Source organism: Gobius niger (assembly GCF_951799975.1).
Source record: "Gobius niger genome assembly, chromosome: 1".
In the NCBI taxonomy this organism is placed as follows: Eukaryota; Metazoa; Chordata; class Actinopteri; order Gobiiformes; family Gobiidae; genus Gobius; species Gobius niger.
In genome coordinates, this window is record NC_136852.1 from 27204448 (window position 1) to 27226120 (window position 21673).

Sequence of the window (21673 nt, forward strand, 5' to 3'; positions counted from 1 at the left end):
CAGCTCTATTTTGACGGCACAGAGAAACTATCGTGGAAATTAAATGAATACAAGCGTGAAAATGTGGATGGTACCTTAAGATACTGAATGTCCTTGACGGAGGTGAGCTCGGGCAGGCCGGCGGTGAGCATGAGCGCGAACAGCGTGATGAAGAGGTTCCCGTTTCTCCTCAAGATGAGATAGGCCTCTTCACAGTATTGCCGAAAACTGCAGAACAAAACAAAATGTAAAGTGGTAAATGCATTGAGGACAGACACATAAATCGAATCCGGTATAAATGCAAACATATCACAAATTATTTGCTTCGTCGGATTCTTAAAGGAGCAGGCCACCGTTTTTACATACTGAGAGATGTTCTTACCTTAGATGAGCTGATGCGTACCCGTCTGGTCTTTGCGCGTGCGCTCAGTCATGCAAATGTTAGCATTTAGCTTCTCTCAGCAAAGGTATAGCTCCAAACTGGGGTGAAGTTAGAAGCTACCATACTGTTCCACATGTTCTAAATACAGTTACGTGAGCCTTTACACAATCCAAGTCTAGTTACACAAAATTAAACATGTCGATTTGCTAAGCGGATAAAAAAGCGGCACTATATTGTAAGGCGTAATAATTAACAGGAGCACTTCGACATCCGCGCAGTAAAGTCAAAGTGCTCCTAAGGAAAATTGACGCGTTTCATTTTGTGTGACTAGACTTGGATTGTGCAACTTTTCACTTAACTGTATTGAAATAGGGGAAACATCGAACAGCTTGGTAGCGGCTAACTTCACCCCAGTTTGGAGCTATACCTATGCTAGGAGAGGCTAAATGCTAACAACATTTGTGTGACTGAGGGCACACAGAAAGACAGTTACGCATCAACTCATCTAACCTACGGTAAGAACATATCTCAGTATATAAAAATGGTGGCCTATTCCTTTAATATAGTCAAATATATATGGACTTAGCAAGCATTTACCCATGAACTAGAACTGTGAAAGCATAGTAAACACAAATATATTTAAGATTTAGCTAAAACATTTATCCAGTTTTCTTTAGTTTGACCATTTTTGTGATGTTTATAGTTGTATAAGTGACAATTTTAAAGTGTTGATGTGCAACCATGTTATATCAATGGGAAATAAACTGTCCTTCATCAAAATTGCACTGGAATAAAAATTATTATAACTTCTCCATCTAAAGAAGTCATATTTTCAAAATCATTAAACTTGTCATATCCACTTTAAGTTTGAATCCGGTTTTGGCTATCGTCAGAGTTTGCATTTGCTTTTATTTTGGTCTCCATTAGCTGTAACAGGTACAGCTGCTCATGGGGCTCATACGTGGATGGGGTTTGTCTCTACTATGGCAGTGGCACTAATTTCATGCCACTTAAAACCCATACACAGCTTCACAACGAGTCTGCCCACATGCAAATCATCACAGCTACAACATTTCCTTTTGTTTTTAGGTCAAATGACTCAGTATTGTCCTCAATGACTGCGTGGGTGTGATGAGAATGGTCTTAAAATGCACCAGCAAAATGCCCCCTCAAGCATAACAATTATTATTTCATTCATTCATTTCCTTTTTGTTTCATTCCAAATAGGGAACTGTGGTTCGTTGGAGCCGATTCCTGCCATGGGCTTCAGGTGAGGTACATTCTTGACACTGGTGACCATATACTTGATATGGGTGTTGCCAAACAATATCTGTATCAATATCTTGATACATCCGGAAACATGAGCTTGTGATTCAGGAGTGTGTCAGGTCAAAACACGATGTGATTCATATGTAATTAATCAATGGTCTTCTGATTAACTGTGCGGTAAAGCGATTACTTTGACTGCCCTAGGCTCAATCAGAGCTGGACTCGAATAGGAAGCACACTTTTCTATTATTAAGCTGCTCCCTTTTATCAGTAACCAACCACGCTGCTGTGACTGGAGAGCACAATGTCAGTGAAGCATCACACCACCAGATGAAGCCGACACAACCTACGACCTGCAACTCACATCGACACCAAAGGTTGAGGAACCTGTCCCAAACGAACCATCGCGACCAATTCTGCTAAATGTTTACTCTTGTGGTAAAGCCATGTAGGTCACAACAACAGTTGCCTGGGCATTTCATCTGCCACATATGAGTAGACCGTGTTCCATCTGCCGTCTCATTGTAAACAACTTCAACGGCGGCACATGGCACGCCACGCGCTCGTTCCAGTGTCTCAGACGAACAGCTCACGGTGAGAAATCGCAAGCTGGCGGCTGAGGCTGTCATATCTGCTAAGGCTGCTTCCTCTCTGTATATACTGTAGTTGAAATGTCACTTTGCGAACAACTTGAACCTCTTAGCCCCCGCCTGAGCCGAGCACATATTCTCTAGTTTCGGATTTACCCAAATCTAAAAGCTTCTCGATTGAAGAGGCCAGTGTAACGCCACATTTGAAAGCTAAGACTTGCAAAACTGATTTAAATTTTGCCTTGCGTTGTTGTCGTCACTGAGTTTTTTTTGGTCGCATTTTTGTGAGTTTTTGTGGCATTTTTTGGCACTTTTTTGTTGCGTCTTTGTGTCTGCTTCCGTCTTTCATCAGTATTATATCATGTTTTTGTCGCTTGTTGATGTTTGTTTTAAATTTGGGTAAAGCCAAACTGGAGGAAATGTGCTCTGTTCAGGTAAGAGGTTAAAGACAGGCGTTTCAGTATACATATATACAAATTTAATTCTCTGTCAACCAAACATCGTTAAGTCTTCCTTCAGTCTCTTTGGTCTTCCTTTGGACCTCCTGTTTCTAGGCAACTATAACCTCAGCACCCTTTTGCACATGTACTCACCACCTCTTCACTGCACAGTCCAAACGGTCAACAATATGTTATTTCTTGACGCAGTGTACAGTCACTAAAGAAACAAATAAAACCTCTTGGATGGTGTTGACTACAAACTACAGAGAAGCTTTGCCGAGAGTTCCAATCTGAAATCGAGTCCATACCGCCACCTAGAGGTAGAGGAAGCCTCATTCACATCGGCTTATTCAGCACATTCCACATTACAAGCAAAATGATCATTTCAGGAATAATAAGAATTCATAATAAGAAATTGATGTATGCTACAGAAAAGTCCTCAGTCCTCTGATATGGTCCAGAGAAATTATGACAATAGTATGGTTACCTTCCAAATTTTTCCGTGTAGCCCGTCTTGCCCTGTTGAATGACGTGGATAAAGTCGTGTGTCAGGATGAAGGGGACTCGCTCTCTCTTGATGCCAAACTTGGACTTGAAGTTTCCCAGGATATGCCCGAAGTCTATGTGGAAGAGCTGAACACGCACAAACGAAAGACGAAACAAAAAACTCAACTAAACTTCCAATCATGTGAACAACTGCACCAGTGAATGCCGTACCTGTCCCGTGCTGCGGACCATGATGTTGTCGCTGTGCCTGTCTCCGATGCCCAGGACGTAAGTGGCTACACAGTAACCGGCGCAGGACAGAGTGAACTCCTCTATGGCATGTTCCAGAGCGTCACTGGAAGAACATTGAAATGAGTCACAAAATGGAAGTGAGACTGCTTCCTTGAGTTCTCTAAACAATATACATCATCCTAACATTATGAAATATGAAATGTCAAACTCCGTGATCCACAATATAAGACCTTCAATGGCGCACTGCGGAAGGTTCATATTTTATTCTATTAACTGGGTGACATGTTAACTAATCTTATTCTGTTCCAATATGACAATAGTGCTTTCATGTAACATTTCTCCCACACTGAGAGCCTCTCCATGATATTGGAATAATGCACCATGTAGTTAATCGTGTGATAACTGCATATTGTTGCATCTTTACAGAGAAAACTAGATTTAAACTGCATAATTAAAGGCGGTGGAAAGAGACGGGGTCATACCCGGAGTTCCTCTCTTTGAGCCAGTTGAGCAGCGCGTCCTTGTTGAAAGCGGCCGCTGCAGCCACATTGCTGCTGGTGAGCTGGATGTTGGCGATGGTGTCCGCCGAGGACACCACCTCGATCAGCCCGGCCCGGTCCCCTGTGGCCAGGCAACCGTACGGGACGATTCTGCGGGAAGGAAAAGCATTTGTCACTGTTCAATTCATTCAAATGTTTTTACTTGTCTTCAGGTCTCAAAACATGTCACTCATGCGAACTGTGGTAAGTAACAACTCCAGATTGGTTCAACTGTGTTCAGTATTTAGGTATGTGCTGCCATCTTGTGGCAGATCTGAACACTACAGACATTCTGTCCAATCAGCATCTTGGATTAGATGCCCTGCCATCTAAGCATCTTCTCCACAACCAACCAAAATGATAGGATGATGCCCCACTTTTCACTGACACCCAGTAAATTAAGTAGAAATGTAGTTTATTTGGATTCTGCTTTGGGCTATAACTTTTCCTGTCTCAATACAATAGAATAAAATGTATTGCCATTTGGCGCATTGGAATTATTGTGTGTTTCTGTGGAGTAAATCAAATCAAATAATAGTAATAATATGTATACGCTTTCGTTCCAAAGTTTTGGGGTCACCCAGGCCAGTTCTATAGCTTCTCTAATCAGCATAAACGCACAAAGGGTTTCTAATCATCAATTACTCTTTAACACGATTAGCTAACACAATGTACCATTAGAACACTGGAGCGATGCCTCTGCACACTTATGTAAGGATTCCATTAAAAATCACCCATTGCCCAGTGCTAGAACAGACATTCACCACATTAACAATGTCTAGACTGTATTTCTGGTCAAATTAATCCTATCCTTGTTGGACAAAAGCAGTGATTATCTTTATAAAAAAAAAAAAAATTATATAACTATTATTATAACTATTATTATGTTATAATAATAGTAAAATACATATCTAACAAGGCATTATCCATCACTTTGAGTGCGGTGTGACGTATTTCCACCCCTCTTTAATGGATATTATCATTTAAAACGTGTGAATATAAACATCCTTTATCAGACACAAAAATCAGAGCTTTATGTTTTGTCAAGTCCATCCCTCTTTTAATCTCTCTTACGTGATCACTCTACCCGTTCCACTTTTTGTTATGAATGGTATATGTCCAGATTTCAGGAATCATGAATAAATAAATATTATACAGTCAATCGAGTGCTAAAAAAGCGGTGCCGGCTGATATCTTAACACTTATAATAATAATAATAATAATTCACCAAATGTTAGATTAACGTTTGGTTTAGAACTTTGGAAATATCATTTCAGTTTATTCAGATAAAATGTGGGATCAGAGCTGTACAATTGATCGAAATCACAATCTAAGCTTTGATTGTCTCAGTTGTCATTATAATTTTTTATTTTTATTTCATTACCAGGTTTATTTTAGAATGTCCACAAGAAAGTCACACATTTAAGAAAAGGAGACAGAAAAGAACTATGGGAGTCAACCGAGTCAAACCCCTTTTGACTCCATTCTCCAGAGCTAATTGAATCTTCAAATTGACAAGGCCTGTCCCATGACACTAAAACTTTGTAACTGTAAAAAAAAACTTGGGATACATTACACGCAAGCGCTCGCTCACTCTCCAGGCCAGCACTGTGTCTGAACTCTGAACTCTCGCGCCCTTGTAACAGGAACCATTTCTCTATAGCTCAACTGTCAAAACATCTTTTCCGCTGCTCGGCTCCAGATGTATCCATGTGTGACAAAGGCGGCGTAGGGTTTCCCCCCCAAAACGTGGACTTGATTAAGAGGATGCGGCGGACGTATATATTGGATGCGTGTGGGCGTGCAGGAGTACTGAAGACGCAGGCGTAAAAAGGGGCAAAGTTCAAACTAGCTAGAAGTCTTTAAGCGTCTTTGAAGCGCAGTTAAATCCCGTGTCACGCTGAGAGCAGGAAAAAACAAAAGCACTGGAGAGCCAAATGCACAAGGCATACCTGAGATCAAGGCTGGCCTCTTTCCAAAGAAGATCCATCAGTCTCAAGATCTGCAGCGTCAGCATGTCCTGCCTCAAGTCTGTTGGAGGGAAAGATGCATAACATTATGACCACATGGATGGCAGCTCCATGTGCAATGACCTAAATAAAGTCTGATATATGCAGAAATACGGCAAATCCTAATATGGAATAATGGCACTTATCCAATACAAAAATGACAAAAAAGTGGATTATTGGAATTTGTGCTGATTTTGATCATGTTTTAGACTATTACTCTTATTGCCAATGGAACAAGAATGATGTATCTTGCCTTTGACGTTTCTGTCTCATTTCAAGGGTTTTTTGTCTTATTTTAAAGTATTTTCAAGTCTGTAAGTCTAAATGTATTATACATTTCCTAAAATGTGCAAAATCAAACACCGGGTCTTGCATTTTGATGTTAAGTAAGTAATAATTATTTTTGTCAAGTTCCTCCTTCCCGGATCTGAGGAAATAATAAGTCTAGCATCCCCCCGCGTCGACCAATGAGACAAGCTTTTCCTGTGACCCAGCCTCTCAGGTCCAATTAGGAAGGAGGGGGAGGAGCTTGATCATTGACTTTTGAAAATTCTGTTCCTGCTCTCCTCATTTTGCAAACTAAGAAGGGCTTTCTTTTGTATTTGGTTGTTTCAAATTTCACTCTATTTCTCCTCACTTTGCAAGCTCACAGACTATCACTTTAAATGTACAAGTTAATTTCTCTTATTTTAATCCAAGTAATGTTTGTATCTTATTTTCATTGATTTCCATACCATCTCCATTTTTAAAGATAATGCCCAGGGTGTCGCCGTCCAGCAGCTTGTTGTTGTAAACTATCCAAAGAGGCTTCATCTTGGAGTCCATGTATCGACACCTCTCCACACTGGAAACGAAAGGAAAGCTACAGGTTAAACAGAACTCTTTTGTCATTTCATTAGCTTGTCTTCTTTTCGCCTTACTTGACCGCAGCCAGCAGGATGTTGGGGTTGAGCGGGGAGTGGATGTCCGACAGCGTTTCGTAGTAGCCGCTCTGCCGCAAACACGTCATCATGGCCTCTTTGGTCAGCATCGCCTCCTTCGCTTTGCTCCGGGCGTTCTTGAGGGTCCCGAGCTTTATCAACTCGTTCACCGATTTCAGCTTACTCAACGCTTCCACCTGAGGATGTTCAAGATCAAGAAAACGATACGATCTAATATTAGCTTGTGCACCAGTTTCCCAAGAGCTCATCACAAAGTATCATCCCCGGTGTGTAATCGAAACAGCGGCTACTCGGAACTGAAAAACTATTTAGACTACTTGAACATCAGCAGCTACGTGTGTTACAACGTGTACACGCTCCAAAACAGGAAGTGGTCACATAAATAGTCACTCACGAGGAAGTGAGGGGGAAGCGGCCTGTGGAGTAACTGACAGAATAGACTCTATAGAGGTTAAAGTTCAGAAGGGAAGGATGGATGACACTGGTGACGGAGCTATAAATACATGAAAACTGTGGGCCTATTGTCGCGGAGCAGGTTTGGAGTCAGTGTTATGCAAGAAGGAAAAGGTGAAGAAAGTGTCGAGACAAGCGAATGTGCAAGATGGGGAGGGGGAAAAAGGATTGGAGATGGTTTGAGCATGTACAGAAGACAGAGAGGTCAGCCGTGTAGGATAATCAAGTCATATTTTAAGGTTTTCAATGACACAGCCAGCGATTCGTGAAGATGCAGCGAAATTCGGAGAGTAGATTGGCACTGAATCTCAATTTGGCCACAAATGGACTTGGAGGTTGACAGTTTTTCAGTGAGTGGAGTTTGGAAGCTGAACCCTGGAAGGTTTAGGAATTCTTGGTCTAGAACTAGTCCTGGGCATTACTAGTAATATGCAGGTTTCTCGCCAGTTATACTTAACCCCAAATCACCCACCTTAAAATAAGTGCACTTTCTCCAGATTTTTACCCCAATCTAAAATAATCATGACTGGAGATTAAAGACTTTAGGCTGCAGTGTAACGCCACATTTGCCACGTTTTTGTCACATTTTTTTTACAACATGTTTTTGTCACATTTTTGAGGCTTGATCAGTTACATTACACTAATATAACTATTAGTGATATGGCCAAAATGCTACACAAAAGCATTAAAAACGGGACAAAAATGTGGCAAAAATGGGACAAAAAAAGCACTGAAAATGTGACAAAAATGAGAAAAAAACGAGAAAAACGTGATAGCAAAAACAATGAGGCTTTGATCAGTTTTGTAGCGCTTAGCTTTCAACTGAGGTGTGTTGTGTAGGCGGTAAGCTCCAGTAGAGAAGCCTTTAGATTTAGGTATAACTGGAGAAAACTCGCTCGGTTCAGGCTAAGGGTTAAGAGGTTCATCTTTCTTCAATTAGGAATCAATTGTATTTATGTTTTTTGTCCATCTCTGCCCATGTGAAGTGCCACTAACCTGCTTTTTAAGGACCTCAATATGAGGGATGCTGCCTCTGCAGTAAGCTTCTAAGATGAGGGAAAACTGGACTGAAACAGCAGGCATGTGCATCTCTGACCTGGAAATGACAAACGAAAAAGAGCATATTAATATTCAAGCTAGCGCAAAACAGTAAACAGATCCAGCTGTCCGAACTGACCTTAAATGCCAGAATAAAAAGTGTCCGATCTTGCGGTTTCCCTGGGCGCGCTCCAGGAGGAAGTGCGTGAGAGCGCAGTCGTAATAGGGTTCATACCTCAACACCTGCACCAGCTGCAACAGGTACTGAGACAGCTCCTCATCACTGGGAAAGGAGATGAAGGGATGAATCTTATAAGGCATGTAAACAAAAGTCCATAATATGGACGTCACTGTAGTGAAGTAATAATTCCAATTTTTTTTAAAAGTTATATTCGAGACATTCATTTAAGTGATGAATGTAAAAAGTCATTCAAGTCATTAATGTAAAAAAAAAATCTATATGAGTGTATATTCCATCTGCATAACTAAAGAAGTTGATCGGCTGTACCTCATGTCCCGTAGGCAGCCTACGGCGTACTCTCGGACGTACTGGTCGGGGTAGTTGAAGTCCAGAAGCTCCAAAGCGTCTCGGGGACTCAGTTTGGGCCAAATCTGAAGCAGGACCTGGAGCTGTGAGGCATAAACACAAATGTAACTCCTAATTACGCTAATGACAGTGTCCACAATCAATCACAAAAAACTGAAACATTGGACTGTAATTGCCACATTGGAGTGTAACATTTGATCAAAGAACAGGGGAAAACGATCGCACCTGCGCCATGTCCTCGTGCTTGCTCCACTTGACGGACAGCAGCAGTTTGGGCAGAGACTGGGGGAAGTTCTCGCGGCAGTCGTAGCGAAGCGTCCAGATCAGGTCCTTCTCGTTTTCACACAGCTGAGACAGGGGGTCCCGCTCCATGATCTCCTTCAGCTCGATGTGGAACTTCTTGCCTCCACGGCCCTGGAATTGGACACTAAAAATCAGCTTACAGGGCATTTTCATCATGTGTTTGCAATGCAGTAGAGGTAGTGCCTGCTAACACCCACCAGGGGGCAGGAGTGAACAACAACACACATAACAGACGGCTTAAATGCAACTACAACCAGTTATTACCACTTTCACATTACAGTAAATGTTGAATGAAGAAGTGTAAATGAATTAAGACACGCTGATAAAAGAGGCGGATGCATTGAAATAAAAAAAAATAATCTTAAAATAACCCAAAAAAGAAGATGTGGTCACGGAATAATTACAGGAACCGTGGAGGAAGTTCTCATACAATGACGCAGATATTGACCTATAATTGAAAAACGGAGCGACTTTACGCAGTATCTCGGGTTAATCCGAGGTTTTAAGCGCTCTCCGGAGTTACAGGTCACGTTCGGGCCTGTCTCCACATAACACAGAGTTACATAAATGGCAAACACGCCCAAGTAGTGGCAGAAAAAAAAAAAAAAAAAAAAAAGGAAAAGCAGAGAGACTTAAAGGTAAATCTGATCAAATCCATTCGGTGTGTAGACATTTGCAGACATACACATTTTGTACCGCACGGAAGAAAGTTATGAGACACAGTTGCTTTGTAAACCTTGGCGAAGTCCATTTTGTAAAAGGGATTAAAGCAGTGGTTGAAGTAATAGTAACAATAGGTAATAGGAAGTAGTTGAAGAAGTTGTATTTGTGGTTTCTTTTAGAGTACTTCTTCCACCTCTGATTAGAAATCAAGCAATAAGTAGAGTGGCACTTCACTTATAAAGACTTTGAAGACGGTCTTTTAACTCATGTTCTTTGCTTTACCCAAATCTGAAAACGTATTGAAAAAAGTGTCAAAATAACGACAGAAAAAAGTTCTGATCACTTTGGTAGGTCTTAGCTTTCAAATGACACATTACACTGTTGCTCTCCAGTCAAGAATCTCTTAGATTTGGGTAAAGCCGAACTGGAGAAAACGCGCTCGGTTCAGGCGGAGGGTAAGAGGTTAAGGACCCACTCAGTTCATTCAAGAAAAGAAAACAATGCTATATTTAAGAATAAACGTGTCATGTCTTTCGATATACAGTCCCATACTCACCACTGAGGAACAGTCGCTCGCCCGGGCGATTTCTGCCGCCTTCTCCAAAATCTGCAGCGAGAAAATAAAAGGCAAGCGCATGAGCTCCACGTGAATGCACACAGTGCGCGCTTCATCTCTAAAAGCCCATTAGGCTGAGTGACTTTCCATCCACTGAGCCATAATCACCTGTTAACATTATGAGCCGGGGCGAGATCGCGGGAGGGCCGACATCAAATACTGTACATTTAACAAGTACCTATCAAATAAATAAATACTTTGCACATCTACAGGAGCGATGGGTGTTTGCGAGGTCACAGCTTATTTGTAAAAGTGTCACTTGAAGGCCCCGATTTCAGTGTGTAAATTCATAGTAGTGGTCCAACTTTCCAACACACTTCCCAATGGCTTTAGAGGCACATGTTTCAAGGAGAGATGGAGAGTCATGTGATCAGTGGAGCTCCAGTTCGCCACATGAAATGACCTCCACTTTTCTTCCACGACATTCATCTAAATTAATCTCAATAAGACGCCTTGAGTAAACTCCACTATCCTTAAAGTGCATATGACTGGTTTTATTGCTTTTGAAAATATCACTTTTACATCAGTTGCATAATTATCATTTTATTTCAGTGAAGCAGCAATTCTAATAAAACATGTTGGGCAGAAAAGTTAGTTTTATTTGAATTTGTAAAAAAGGATGTGATATAGATAGAGGTAAAGTTCCATAACAGTTTGACTCATTTCCCATTGACTTAAAATAGTTGAAACGGCAACAGTTTAAAATAGTTTGCCTTCATCTATGTCACTTCCTGTCGGAGTCCAACAAGGAAGTGAAACTAAAAACATCACACACAAAAAAAAAACTGGGTACTATCTTTAGCAAAATCTTAAATGTAAATGTGTTAACTATGCTTCAGCTCGCGGTGTCCTGTAGAAGTGATGCCATTTCCTGTGGAAAAGTGGATCCACTGATCACTTGCCCCTCCATCGGTTGCGTTTAGACACTTCTCCTGTTTCACACTTTGAAGGATTAATACTGCTACACTAATGTAAACAGCAACTAGCAGCTAGTTCTCCATAAAATGCTTTATAATTAGATAGACTGTGGAGAAAAAACCTGTCTGCACGCAGAAGGTTTTGTCCTTCGGTTTGTTGTCAAAGAAAACTTTATTCCATCACTAGAATCATGTGCATGGCCTTAAGCTTACGGTATAGGTTTGGGCATATTGTTGTTATGCTACATTCTGAGACTTGGCTGTGATTGGCTACAACATGGTCCACAAGCCGGTCCTCTTCTCGAATTATTTAAATCAGAACCATTGCAGATGAACAAAATAACATGAGCACAGTAATGTCTGTTTATTTGGTCGGGACAGTGCATGTTGATGAACATACATGGGACTCATGCATGTAAACACACCACGGATTGTAGCCTTGGGCTAATTTGCCTCCGTTGTCCCACACTCACACTCTCAAACACACTCTCATTCATCCTAGGCCTATTGTACATGTTGTTAGTGATATGGGAAACCATAGTACCCGGAGGAAGCCTACGCAGACACGGGGAGAACATGTAAACTCCACACAGAAAGGCCCCGTCCAGGTGGGCCTTTCGACCCCAGGACCTTGTAGCTGTGAAGCACAAGTGCTAACCGCTGCCTGTATTTGTACTGTAATATCAACCTGGCTCTAACCAAGTTTAAAATGGTTGAAAATGGATCTTCTTGTAATATTCTGTCATCTAATATTTGCTGATATTCTGCGTAGACCTAAAAAGGAAGATTTCACCGTTGCTCGTTACCTTGTCAAACGGGGGAAAGACGATGGCGTGCGACAAGTACTCGGGGAAGTTGATGTGCAGCGCTGTGGCGTTCTCCGTGTACGGGTTTGTCTGAACGGTTCCTATGGGGTTCAGCATCTCTTCAAGTTCATCTGCTCAACACAAAAGATCCATTTGTTAAAAAGGCACAGAACAATGACCGTGTGGACTTTGAATTATGGCATCATTGTTACATGAATGATACACGGATGATACAGGAATCAGTTTGTTTACCAGGAAATGAAGACCAGCAGTGCAGGATGATGTCACCGGTCTTCAGCTGGCCTTTATAGTCAAACACCATTGTATTGACCCAGGCTATAGGATAGAGCTGGATGGAAAATATCAAAGTATTAACCTCTTGGCATTACCCAAATCTAAAAGTTTCTTGAACAAAGCATAACAATACTGCCGAAAACCAGGATGAAAACGCAACAAAAAAGTGACAAAAAAGCAGCAAAAAAGATCACTAAAAAGGGATGTGACAACAAAGAGGAGACAATGCGAGAAAAATAAGTCAAGACATTCTTGGAAACAGAAAGCTGAAGTGAGAGGCGACTTCTTACCACTTTCCCCGACTTGCGTATGGTCTGGTACTTGTTGATGTGGGTGTTCTTGGTGGACTTCTGCTTCTTGACCTTGTCCATGACGGCGTAGATGGCGATGCAGAGGCGGGTCATCCGGGGCAGGTCGCACACCGAGATGTCGAACTCCAGGGTGCTGTCCCTCCAGGTGTGCTCCGAGCGCCCGCTGCTCTCGCTGCTCACGGCGGGCTTGCACAGCAGCTCGGCCCCGTGGAACAGCCCGGCGCGCACTTGCACCTGGGACAATGACAGGGGCATTTTGATCCATGATGATGGGTCTGAGGTGATGAAAGGCTAGAACTACTTACAGCAGACGGAGCTGATTCTAAACTAAACATCCAGTGACTCAAACCCATGGATTTTTATCACCACTCATTCATTTAGCAATGTCCTTTTTCTAACTATGTCCAAAAAAGTCTATGAAAACGCCTCATATTGGTTGTTATGGTGACAGAATGTAAAAACATAAATCTACTGTTAAAATGACAAACATATTTTACCTTGGCCGTCTCCTCTGCGTTCACCTTGCTGGCGTTCACCAGAACAATCTTAAATGGGCTCGATACATCCCACACACAGGTTTGGATTTGCTGCAGGAGAAAGTGACAAAACAAAATAACATTAAAAACTATAAAAACAACAAAGCGCATATTTAATTTAAGAATAATTCAAATGTATAAAAGTTCTTATTTAGATTCCCCACACATAGAAAGCGGAATACTTTTTCAAAATGTGGTTTTTAGCTTAAAACGTTAACATCTTGGACATTTCACACCACGAGCACAAGGTCAGAGGGGTTATTGTGATGTCACTCTGGAGAATTTAGGGTGTCAGCATTCAGCAGGACCAACACAGTCACATGATCACAGGGAGCCAATCAGAGCGTGTCCTCACTTCCTGTTTTCATGCCTCTCATCTCTGGCATGCGGTTATCTCTGCAAATGCATGTGCATGTTTGTTTGTGCAAAAGATCTGGTTCATAATAAAACAGATACAGAAGGAGGCATGTCACGACAGTTCATCACTAGAGAAAACAAGTTCTTTTAACACCATTTTTAGTGTCCTGAATAGATTTATTAATGTTGCCAAATTCTGTCAGAATTAATCTGAAGAGGACGCAAACTGAACTCTCTTAACCCAGCACATTTTCTCCAGTTAAGCTTTACCTAAATCTAAAAGTGTCTTGAAAAGAAGCGACCAAATACAGACATAAACAAGGATGAAAACGCCACAAAAAAAGGTATCAAAATGTGCCAAAAAAGAAGAGAAACGAGATAAAGCTAAAAAAAAAAGCAACACAAGAAAGTAACAAAATAGAACTATGAAAGTGCAGCAAAAAAGTGACACAAACTCAAAAAAATTGACAAAAATGTAACAAAAACAAAATAAAAAAGCAACTAAAAAGCAACAAGAATGTGACAAAAAAAGCGATAAAAAATGAGATGAAAAAGAAAGTGAAAAAGTGACAACATGGCAACAACGCAGGGGAAAAGATCAGTTAAGATCAGTGGGTCTTAGCTTTCAAATAAGGCATAGACAGTGGCCTATAGGCTGTAACCGCCAGTCGAGAAGGTTTTAGATTTGGGTAAGGCTGGAGAAAACTTGCTCTGTTAAGGCGGGGGTTAACGGGTTCATTGCGTTTCAGACTTGTTATTGCATCGCATGTGACACGGGACTTTAGGTGTGTGTAGAAGAAAATGTATTCATAGAGACAGATTCAACAATGCGTAACAAAAAATACTGTTAGCACATAACACATTCATTATGTACTGGCGAGTCAATGTCTTTGCAAACATTGGCCTACAAATTTAACCCTGACCAGATTAACTCTTTCCCCCATTCGACCCTTTCAAATCATTAAGGCTCCTTTTTCTAATATTTATCCAACATGTTCACAGCCTCCCCGTGAACTCCACAGAGGACTAGCTCAAGCGGCGGTGAATTCAAATCTCCAGGTGACTGCGTAGCTGTGGCCAATTAAATCTGGCTGACATTTAAACAGGGCACAGAGACGCAGGAGCGCATCATGAAGCCGCCGGGGACCGCGAAACTGCCAAACGACCGGCAGAACGGGCGTTACGTCAGCGAAAATCACTCTGACGTGCAAGGGGATTGGAGTAGCTTAATAGACTTATTATTGCCTAGATTACCCGACATGTTTCATCATTTAGGATTTGTTTAAAGAATACGACAACAACTACTGACTTTGTATTTTGCTGTATGAACTGGGCCAGAAAAACAGTTAGGCGTGAACTGTTTGTAAGATAAGCTACACTTTATTTGACCCATGCCTACATTAGGGCTGCTCGATTATTGAAAAAACAATAATCAAGATTATTTTTGTCATAATTGAAATCACGATTATTCAAACGATCATTTGTTGCCATTAAAAAAAAGTCTATCTTTATTTTATTTATTTATTAATCAAAACACTATGATGGTATTTTCTGTTTTCTGGACAGTCATAAAAGTACAAATGATTTCAAGTACGCCTTGATTAAAGAGAGGTCCCTGTTTCCCACCTGCCCCCTGCTGGCCAGCCCTCACACCTGCGCAAGTAAACTAAGCAGTGCGGCCTGATGACATCATCACACAGCGCTGTTTGTTTTTATGTCAGGCAAAAGCATGAGCCATGGCACGTGAAAAACGAAGGGATAATAATCTCAGCGGCTTGAAATAACGCAAGTCTGCTTTGCAAAAAACAAAAAATAGGAAAAAATAAATAAAAAAAAGAGAAAAAAATAAATAATAATAATTATAAGCGATTTTATGCAATTATGCTAATTTTGTAATCGTTTACTGTTGTAATCGAAATCGTAATCGAATTTCGATTAATTGCACAGCCCTAGCCTACATTCTAATTTTCACTTTATCCGATATGTTCATTTTACAGCAGGAGCTTTATTGCAGCTCTAAAAAGGAGACATTATCAAAAGCAGGTGCTGTTTGTTTGCGTGGTGCTCCTCCACACCTGCTGTGTTCAGTGCACGTGGATCAATCTGAGAAAGGCTTCATTGTTATAACAAGGACGGGATGTGTGGCTCATGCATGCAAGTAATAACAATCCGCAGAAAATTGCGCAAGGCCTGACCCTGCAATTTACTTTCAATTTGGCTTTTAAATGACTATGATTAGAAGGTGAATATGGGCCAAATTTAAGATCCACTCGGGCCAAAACACAAGTGCAGAGGCCGAGAGGAAAAGTGTTTGGAAAGAAAATGAACTGTAAGACTAAATGAAGGACTTCATACCAAAAATGGAACCAAAACAAAAAAAACAAAACAAAGAAAAGGCAGGGGAAATCTGATCTTTGGTCTGCATTTTTACGTATTTTATGTCATCATTATAGCTTAATTTGCCCTTTGTGAGCCCATCCCTTTTTTATATGGGACCGGTAATAATAGAATTCTCATCAGACTGTGCAAACTATGGTGTAAACTCGAATGCGTCATATGAAGTAGAAGATGGACTGGAGACACGGATATATGTGTAATATGTAAATGAGTACACTATAAAATGAACAAACAAAATGAACTTAGTGGAAGTACAAATGCGCCACAAAACGAGGACTTCCTTTTTCTTTAACCTCTTAACCCCCACCTGAACCGAGCACATTTTCTCCAGTTTGGCTTAGCCCAAATTCCAAAACCTCTTGAGCAAAGTGTCAAAATTTCCACATAAACAAGGATGAAAACATGACAAAAAAGTGCTACAAAAATGGGGGGAAAGAGTGACAAAAAAGTGACGGAAAAGCAACAATAACACAATAAAAAAAAAGTGACAAAAACACAACTTAAGAGTGATGAAAAAGCAACATAAAAGCCACAAGAAAGTGAAAAAAATACGATGAAAATACGACAAAGAAGCTACCAAAAAGAGGGATGAAAAAAAAATCAACAAACACACAACCAAAAAGCGATAGAAAAATGAAAAAAAAAAAGACAAAAATGTGATAAAAACATGGCCACAACGCAACAAAGAAGTTACGATCCGTTTTGTAGGTCTTAGCTTTCAAATGAGGCGCTACTCTGGCCTGTAGGCTGTAAGCTCCAGTCGGGAAACTTTTAGGATTTGGGTTAAGGTGGGGGTCAAGAGGGTAAAAGCCAATGCGACCTCATGTAGAGAGTTTCCCGGACTCACTGTGGGGGTCCGCCTTTTCGGTGGCAGGGGTAGAGGTAAGGACTTGCGGCTGACCACGGCTCCGATGGCAGAGACCTCTTTGTCGAACATTTCTTGAATGGTGCGGCTGTGGACCAACGTGAGGTGGGGAGGCTCTTTGGTCTGAACGCACGTCCGGATGTACTGCACAGAAAAAAAACGGCAACCGATAAAAACAAACAAAAGTAGACGGATCATATCATTTACAGTGGGAGGGAAAAGTATGTGAACCCTTTGGAATTTCTCCTGTGAGTGTTTACATGCGACGGCAAATAAAAATATAATGACATGTAATTGTTAGGGTGGTATTAGTTTAAGCAGACACCGTTTACTCATTCTTGGGATTTACTGAAGATCAGACCACATTTTATGACCAATTCAGGCAGAAATGTAAGAAATTCCAAAGGGTTCACATACTTTTTCTTTCCACCAAATTGTGACTTATATACATTATTTAGGGGTAAAAAAAGAAACAAAAACAAAAAAAAGGTAAACCCCTTTTCATCAGATATTGACTATTTGGGTTGACCATACACAAAGTCAACAAAATGAGAATATGACACAAACTTCACGCATCAGAATAAAAAAAATAATAATAATAAAAAAAGAAGTCAGGTATAGCTCCTTTAATATAATGTCCTGGTGTGGAAAACAGTTTATGTCGGTCAGGATTTCAAATTGGCGCGGAGCCCCCTCTGTAGGCCGTGGTTACAATAACAAACTGGAAAATACAAGATTTCATTTTTAGCTAACAGCGTGCTAGCAAGCCAGTGCTGGCGTAATGAACACACTTTGGCCACAGAACAGGTCCGATGAGGCGTTTCGGGAGTTTATCTAACACGCACACTGAAATGCAGGAAATCCAAAGTGGCATAATCTGCCAAAGAAGAAACTCGACTTCCATGAAAGATACTATTCTGGCCCATGATATGTTTTTTGAGAAGGTAACAAAGTTAAAACACGGTTAACAGATTTGTATTATAGGAACATAGAAGCTACAGAGCCTATATAACTAACAATGCCTCACAAATTGCTGGAAGGCTTATGTACATTACCCTCATTGCAACGAAGCACACATTGTGACTCGAGACGGCAATGCGGGAACATTTCCTAGAATGTGACCCACAAATGGACTCGGGAACCGCAGATAATCGAGTTTTACGGTGCTTTTGAGTTAGGAATGGGGCGGTATTCGGCATTATGATAATGTACCCTCTATGTAATGTTACCGACCTTGTAGTGGCTTAAGGGGTGGTCTCCACAGAGGAACTCCAGACTGTGGCTCACCCTCAGGAAGTACTGCCCCCTGCTGGCCTCCTTCTCTGGGCCGTGGGTGGTCAGCCACTTCCTCAAAGCCATATCCATCAGCTCAGGGGGAGTGCAGCTCAGCGGGACCTTCAAACTCGCAGAGTCCTGGACAAAATGGGAGATTTTAAGGCACGTGAAGTCATTCAGAGGCGGTGTAATTGACATTTCTTTTAGACATAGTGAATGTTGGCTGGATTAGAGAAAGTCAACTCTTCATAGCCACAACAATGGATCACAGTCTGTAACAATGCCCCGAAAAATGCCCTTAAACTCACAGACAGACAAGTCGCTGTAGCACTTATCTACAGTACAAGGATCAAGTGTCCGTCTCAAACTCAAATGCCAGTTAATTTGTAGCAAGAGGACAATATTTACATAACGTGTCATGCCGTCTTTAGTGCCCTACTTCCTGCCCACCTGTGCTCATTGGCAGATGGCCTATCACGGCGCATGTATGTTTTATGATGTTGATCAGAGCAGACACGGGGAGTCTGCTGGGGCCTGACCAGCTGCTTTATTATTAAATGACTTTATTTTTGATAACGCGGGCAGATGGAGGGAGACGGGCTGGGCGTTTGGAGAGAGCCTCGTTTTGAATCATGCTGTCTGGTCTCGGGAGCAGCGCTGCGGCGGCGTCACAATTTCACTGATGGTTTTGAGTGGGGTTGCGAAACATATTACAACTGCCTTAATGTCGCTTAATCAGATATCGCAAAACTGTCCGTTCTTTCTGTCTGAGTTTCTGAGCTTGCTTTAGCTTTGCCGCAGTTAACAGTTTTTGTTTAGGATATTATCTTTATTGATACTTTTTTCTTTGGCTCATGAATCTAGGGGCATTGAGTTCAACATGCTTAAGTAATAGGTCACATAATTGTCAACATAGTGAAACATTGCACGTCATACTGTATTAAGCAGCCCTTGGAGAGAGTATCACTTTAATCATGTTTTGGTGTCGGCAGTAGTGGCATAATTTCTCCGGTAGTTTTGACCCACTTTGCGTCGCCACATGACCTGGAAGTTGGGTTTGGTCACGGGAAGTTTGGGGAGCATCCAAAAACCGAAAAGAGTTTTGAATGTGTGCGAGAGCTGGAGTCACGTGGTCAACTTTGCAAATTCAAACAAGGCGGTATTGTCTTCTGTTTTAGAGCCTTTAGCCATGCAAAAATGCTGGACAAGCCACTGGTGACAGAACTAATGTTTGCCTGTTATCCCCTTTGAACTACAAGGATTTGGAAGTGAGGCTTTCTAATGCATTTAGTAGCTTTGAATGATTCATGGTTTAATAAAGGTAGAGGAGCAAGTTAGGGCTGTGCAATAAATCGAAATTCGATACACTAAACGATTACAAAATTAGCATAATCCATTTTTTTTTTTTTTTGCAAAGCAGACTTGCATCATTTCATGGCGCTGGGATTATTTTCCCTTCGCATTTCACGTGCCATGGCTCATGCTTTTGCCTGACATAAAAACAAACAGCGCTGTGTGATGATGTCATCAAGGCCGCGCTGCTCAGTTTACTTGAGTGCTGGCCAGCAGGGGGCAGGTGTGAAACAGAGACCTCTCCTTAATAGAGGCAGACTTGAAATAATTTGTACTTTTGAGACTGTTCAGAAAACAGAAAATATTCAGCATAAATATATAAATAAAATAAAGACATTTTTTTTTAAAGGCAACAAATAATCGTTTGAATAATCGTGATTTCAATTATGACAAAAATAATCGTGATTATTATTTTTTCAATAATCGAGCAGCCCTAGAGCAAGTAAAGGCTTATGTCGTGCTACCTCTACTGATTCAGCGTATTGCACAAGAAAGTCACAAAGTGCTCAACAAGAAGGCAATAACAGAAGTAAGAAGAAAACACAGTGAGATGCAGGGCTTTTAACTCATGGTGCACCTTCTTCTGTTCAAACAAACCTGTGACTGGTCGAAGTGTATGGTGACTTTGAGGTCCGGGCTGCGGTCCGAGACTCCGTTGATCTGGTCGGGGCCTGGTCCGGGCTCGAGCTGCTGAGAGAACGAGGCCTGCAGCCACTCGGTGCAGCTCATCATCTGAACCTTCTGCATCTTCTCCTCACTCTGCCTCAACATCTTACCACGGAAGTCCTTCACCTCCTGGTCATTGATGGCATCCAGCTCGTGAAGACCTGGGGGGAAAAAAAACAAAGCAAAAACAAGAATAAAGTTACTTGTCAAAATATTTCACCAAATGACTTTTACAGAATGCAGGTAGATGCCAGGCAAGTGTTAACCATAACAACTAGTTACAGCTGCAAGCAGCAGCAAATGGCCAAAATTATGTTTGATTATGTCAATTTACCAAAGGCATTTTGTACACAGAAACACAGAGCCTGGTATTAAATTGAATAGTAACCAGGTGGGCCTTTCATTTAGACGTGCAAAATAATCATTAGGCCTAATCTATTCCTACGTTTTACCCAAAGACTTAAAATGAAAGCCATTTATGTCGGCCTTTTACTGATAATAGAACCGTGATTAAATTGTAATTAATCAATCTCCCTTCTCTTCCCCTCCCCCTTTTTATTTTCTTCAAATAATTAAGTCATAGCACTATTATGTCAACATTTTTTGTAATGATTCACAAGATAAGCATCCAAAGCAGAACGAGCCTCATGCTTTAGGTTGCCAAATCTTCTCAACAACTGATCAAAGTAAAATCTCTCCAACTGTCCTCTACATTTGCCCAAACCTCGATGACTGAAGTGGTTAAGTGGTGCAGAACTGCAGATCTTCTGCCGAGTTTGGTCAATAGCACCCGACTGAAGGATTAGCCTATTGTTCAAGCTTTGGGTTAGGACAGTGTAAGTTTAAACTAATCTCATTGCTGACCTCCTTCCAATCACAAAAGAAATAAGTCATATACACAACAGGAACAGAAACAAAAACCATGACCTCTTCTAGTGTACTAAAGGCCATTTGAGGACAACACAGAGACAGTATGGACATACCAATACCAGACAGTCTGGATTTTTTATTGCCCTTGCCCTTCACTTCTCCCTTGCTCAATCACTAATCAATTTTACTGCCCTATTAAGTTTATGTTTAAGTACAACATGCTACTATAGCTACAATGAGGTGCATAGGCAAGGCAAGGCAACTTTATTTATACCGTGCATTTCGTACACAAGGAAACTCAATGCGCATAAGTATGGGCCCCGCTCTAACTTTTCGACATTTTGCCATGCTATGGACCATAAACATAAATATACTTCAATGAAATGTTATGTGAAAGACACACACTAAATCATGTATTAGCTTCATTTCACTTCATGTGTCACTTAGATTTTTTAAATTTATAAAAAACTGAAAAGTGTGATGTGCAAAAGTACAGGCCCCCCTTTCCTTTTAGTGCAA

General features: G+C 41.1%; 1 protein-coding gene across 1 annotated transcript in view; it reads right to left on the bottom strand.

Annotated features, from left to right (window-relative positions):
* pik3cb (phosphatidylinositol-4,5-bisphosphate 3-kinase, catalytic subunit beta) overlaps positions 1-21673 on the bottom strand; it is a 70843-nt gene that overhangs the window by 2186 nt on the left and 46984 nt on the right. Inside the window, exons 5-23 of the mRNA XM_079559160.1 lie at positions 20216-20445; positions 18224-18403; positions 16973-17134; positions 13333-13422; positions 12815-13069; positions 12483-12579; positions 12231-12361; positions 10448-10498; positions 9151-9339; positions 8887-9008; positions 8518-8661; positions 8337-8436; positions 6867-7063; positions 6681-6790; positions 5890-5968; positions 3881-4048; positions 3378-3501; positions 3148-3293; positions 75-207 (exon numbers count right to left, since the gene is read on the bottom strand). Coding sequence (XP_079415286.1) covers positions 75-207; positions 3148-3293; positions 3378-3501; positions 3881-4048; positions 5890-5968; positions 6681-6790; positions 6867-7063; positions 8337-8436; positions 8518-8661; positions 8887-9008; positions 9151-9339; positions 10448-10498; positions 12231-12361; positions 12483-12579; positions 12815-13069; positions 13333-13422; positions 16973-17134; positions 18224-18403; positions 20216-20445 — 2708 coding nt within the window. The remainder of the gene's footprint in view (positions 1-74; positions 208-3147; positions 3294-3377; positions 3502-3880; positions 4049-5889; positions 5969-6680; positions 6791-6866; positions 7064-8336; positions 8437-8517; positions 8662-8886; positions 9009-9150; positions 9340-10447; positions 10499-12230; positions 12362-12482; positions 12580-12814; positions 13070-13332; positions 13423-16972; positions 17135-18223; positions 18404-20215; positions 20446-21673) is intronic.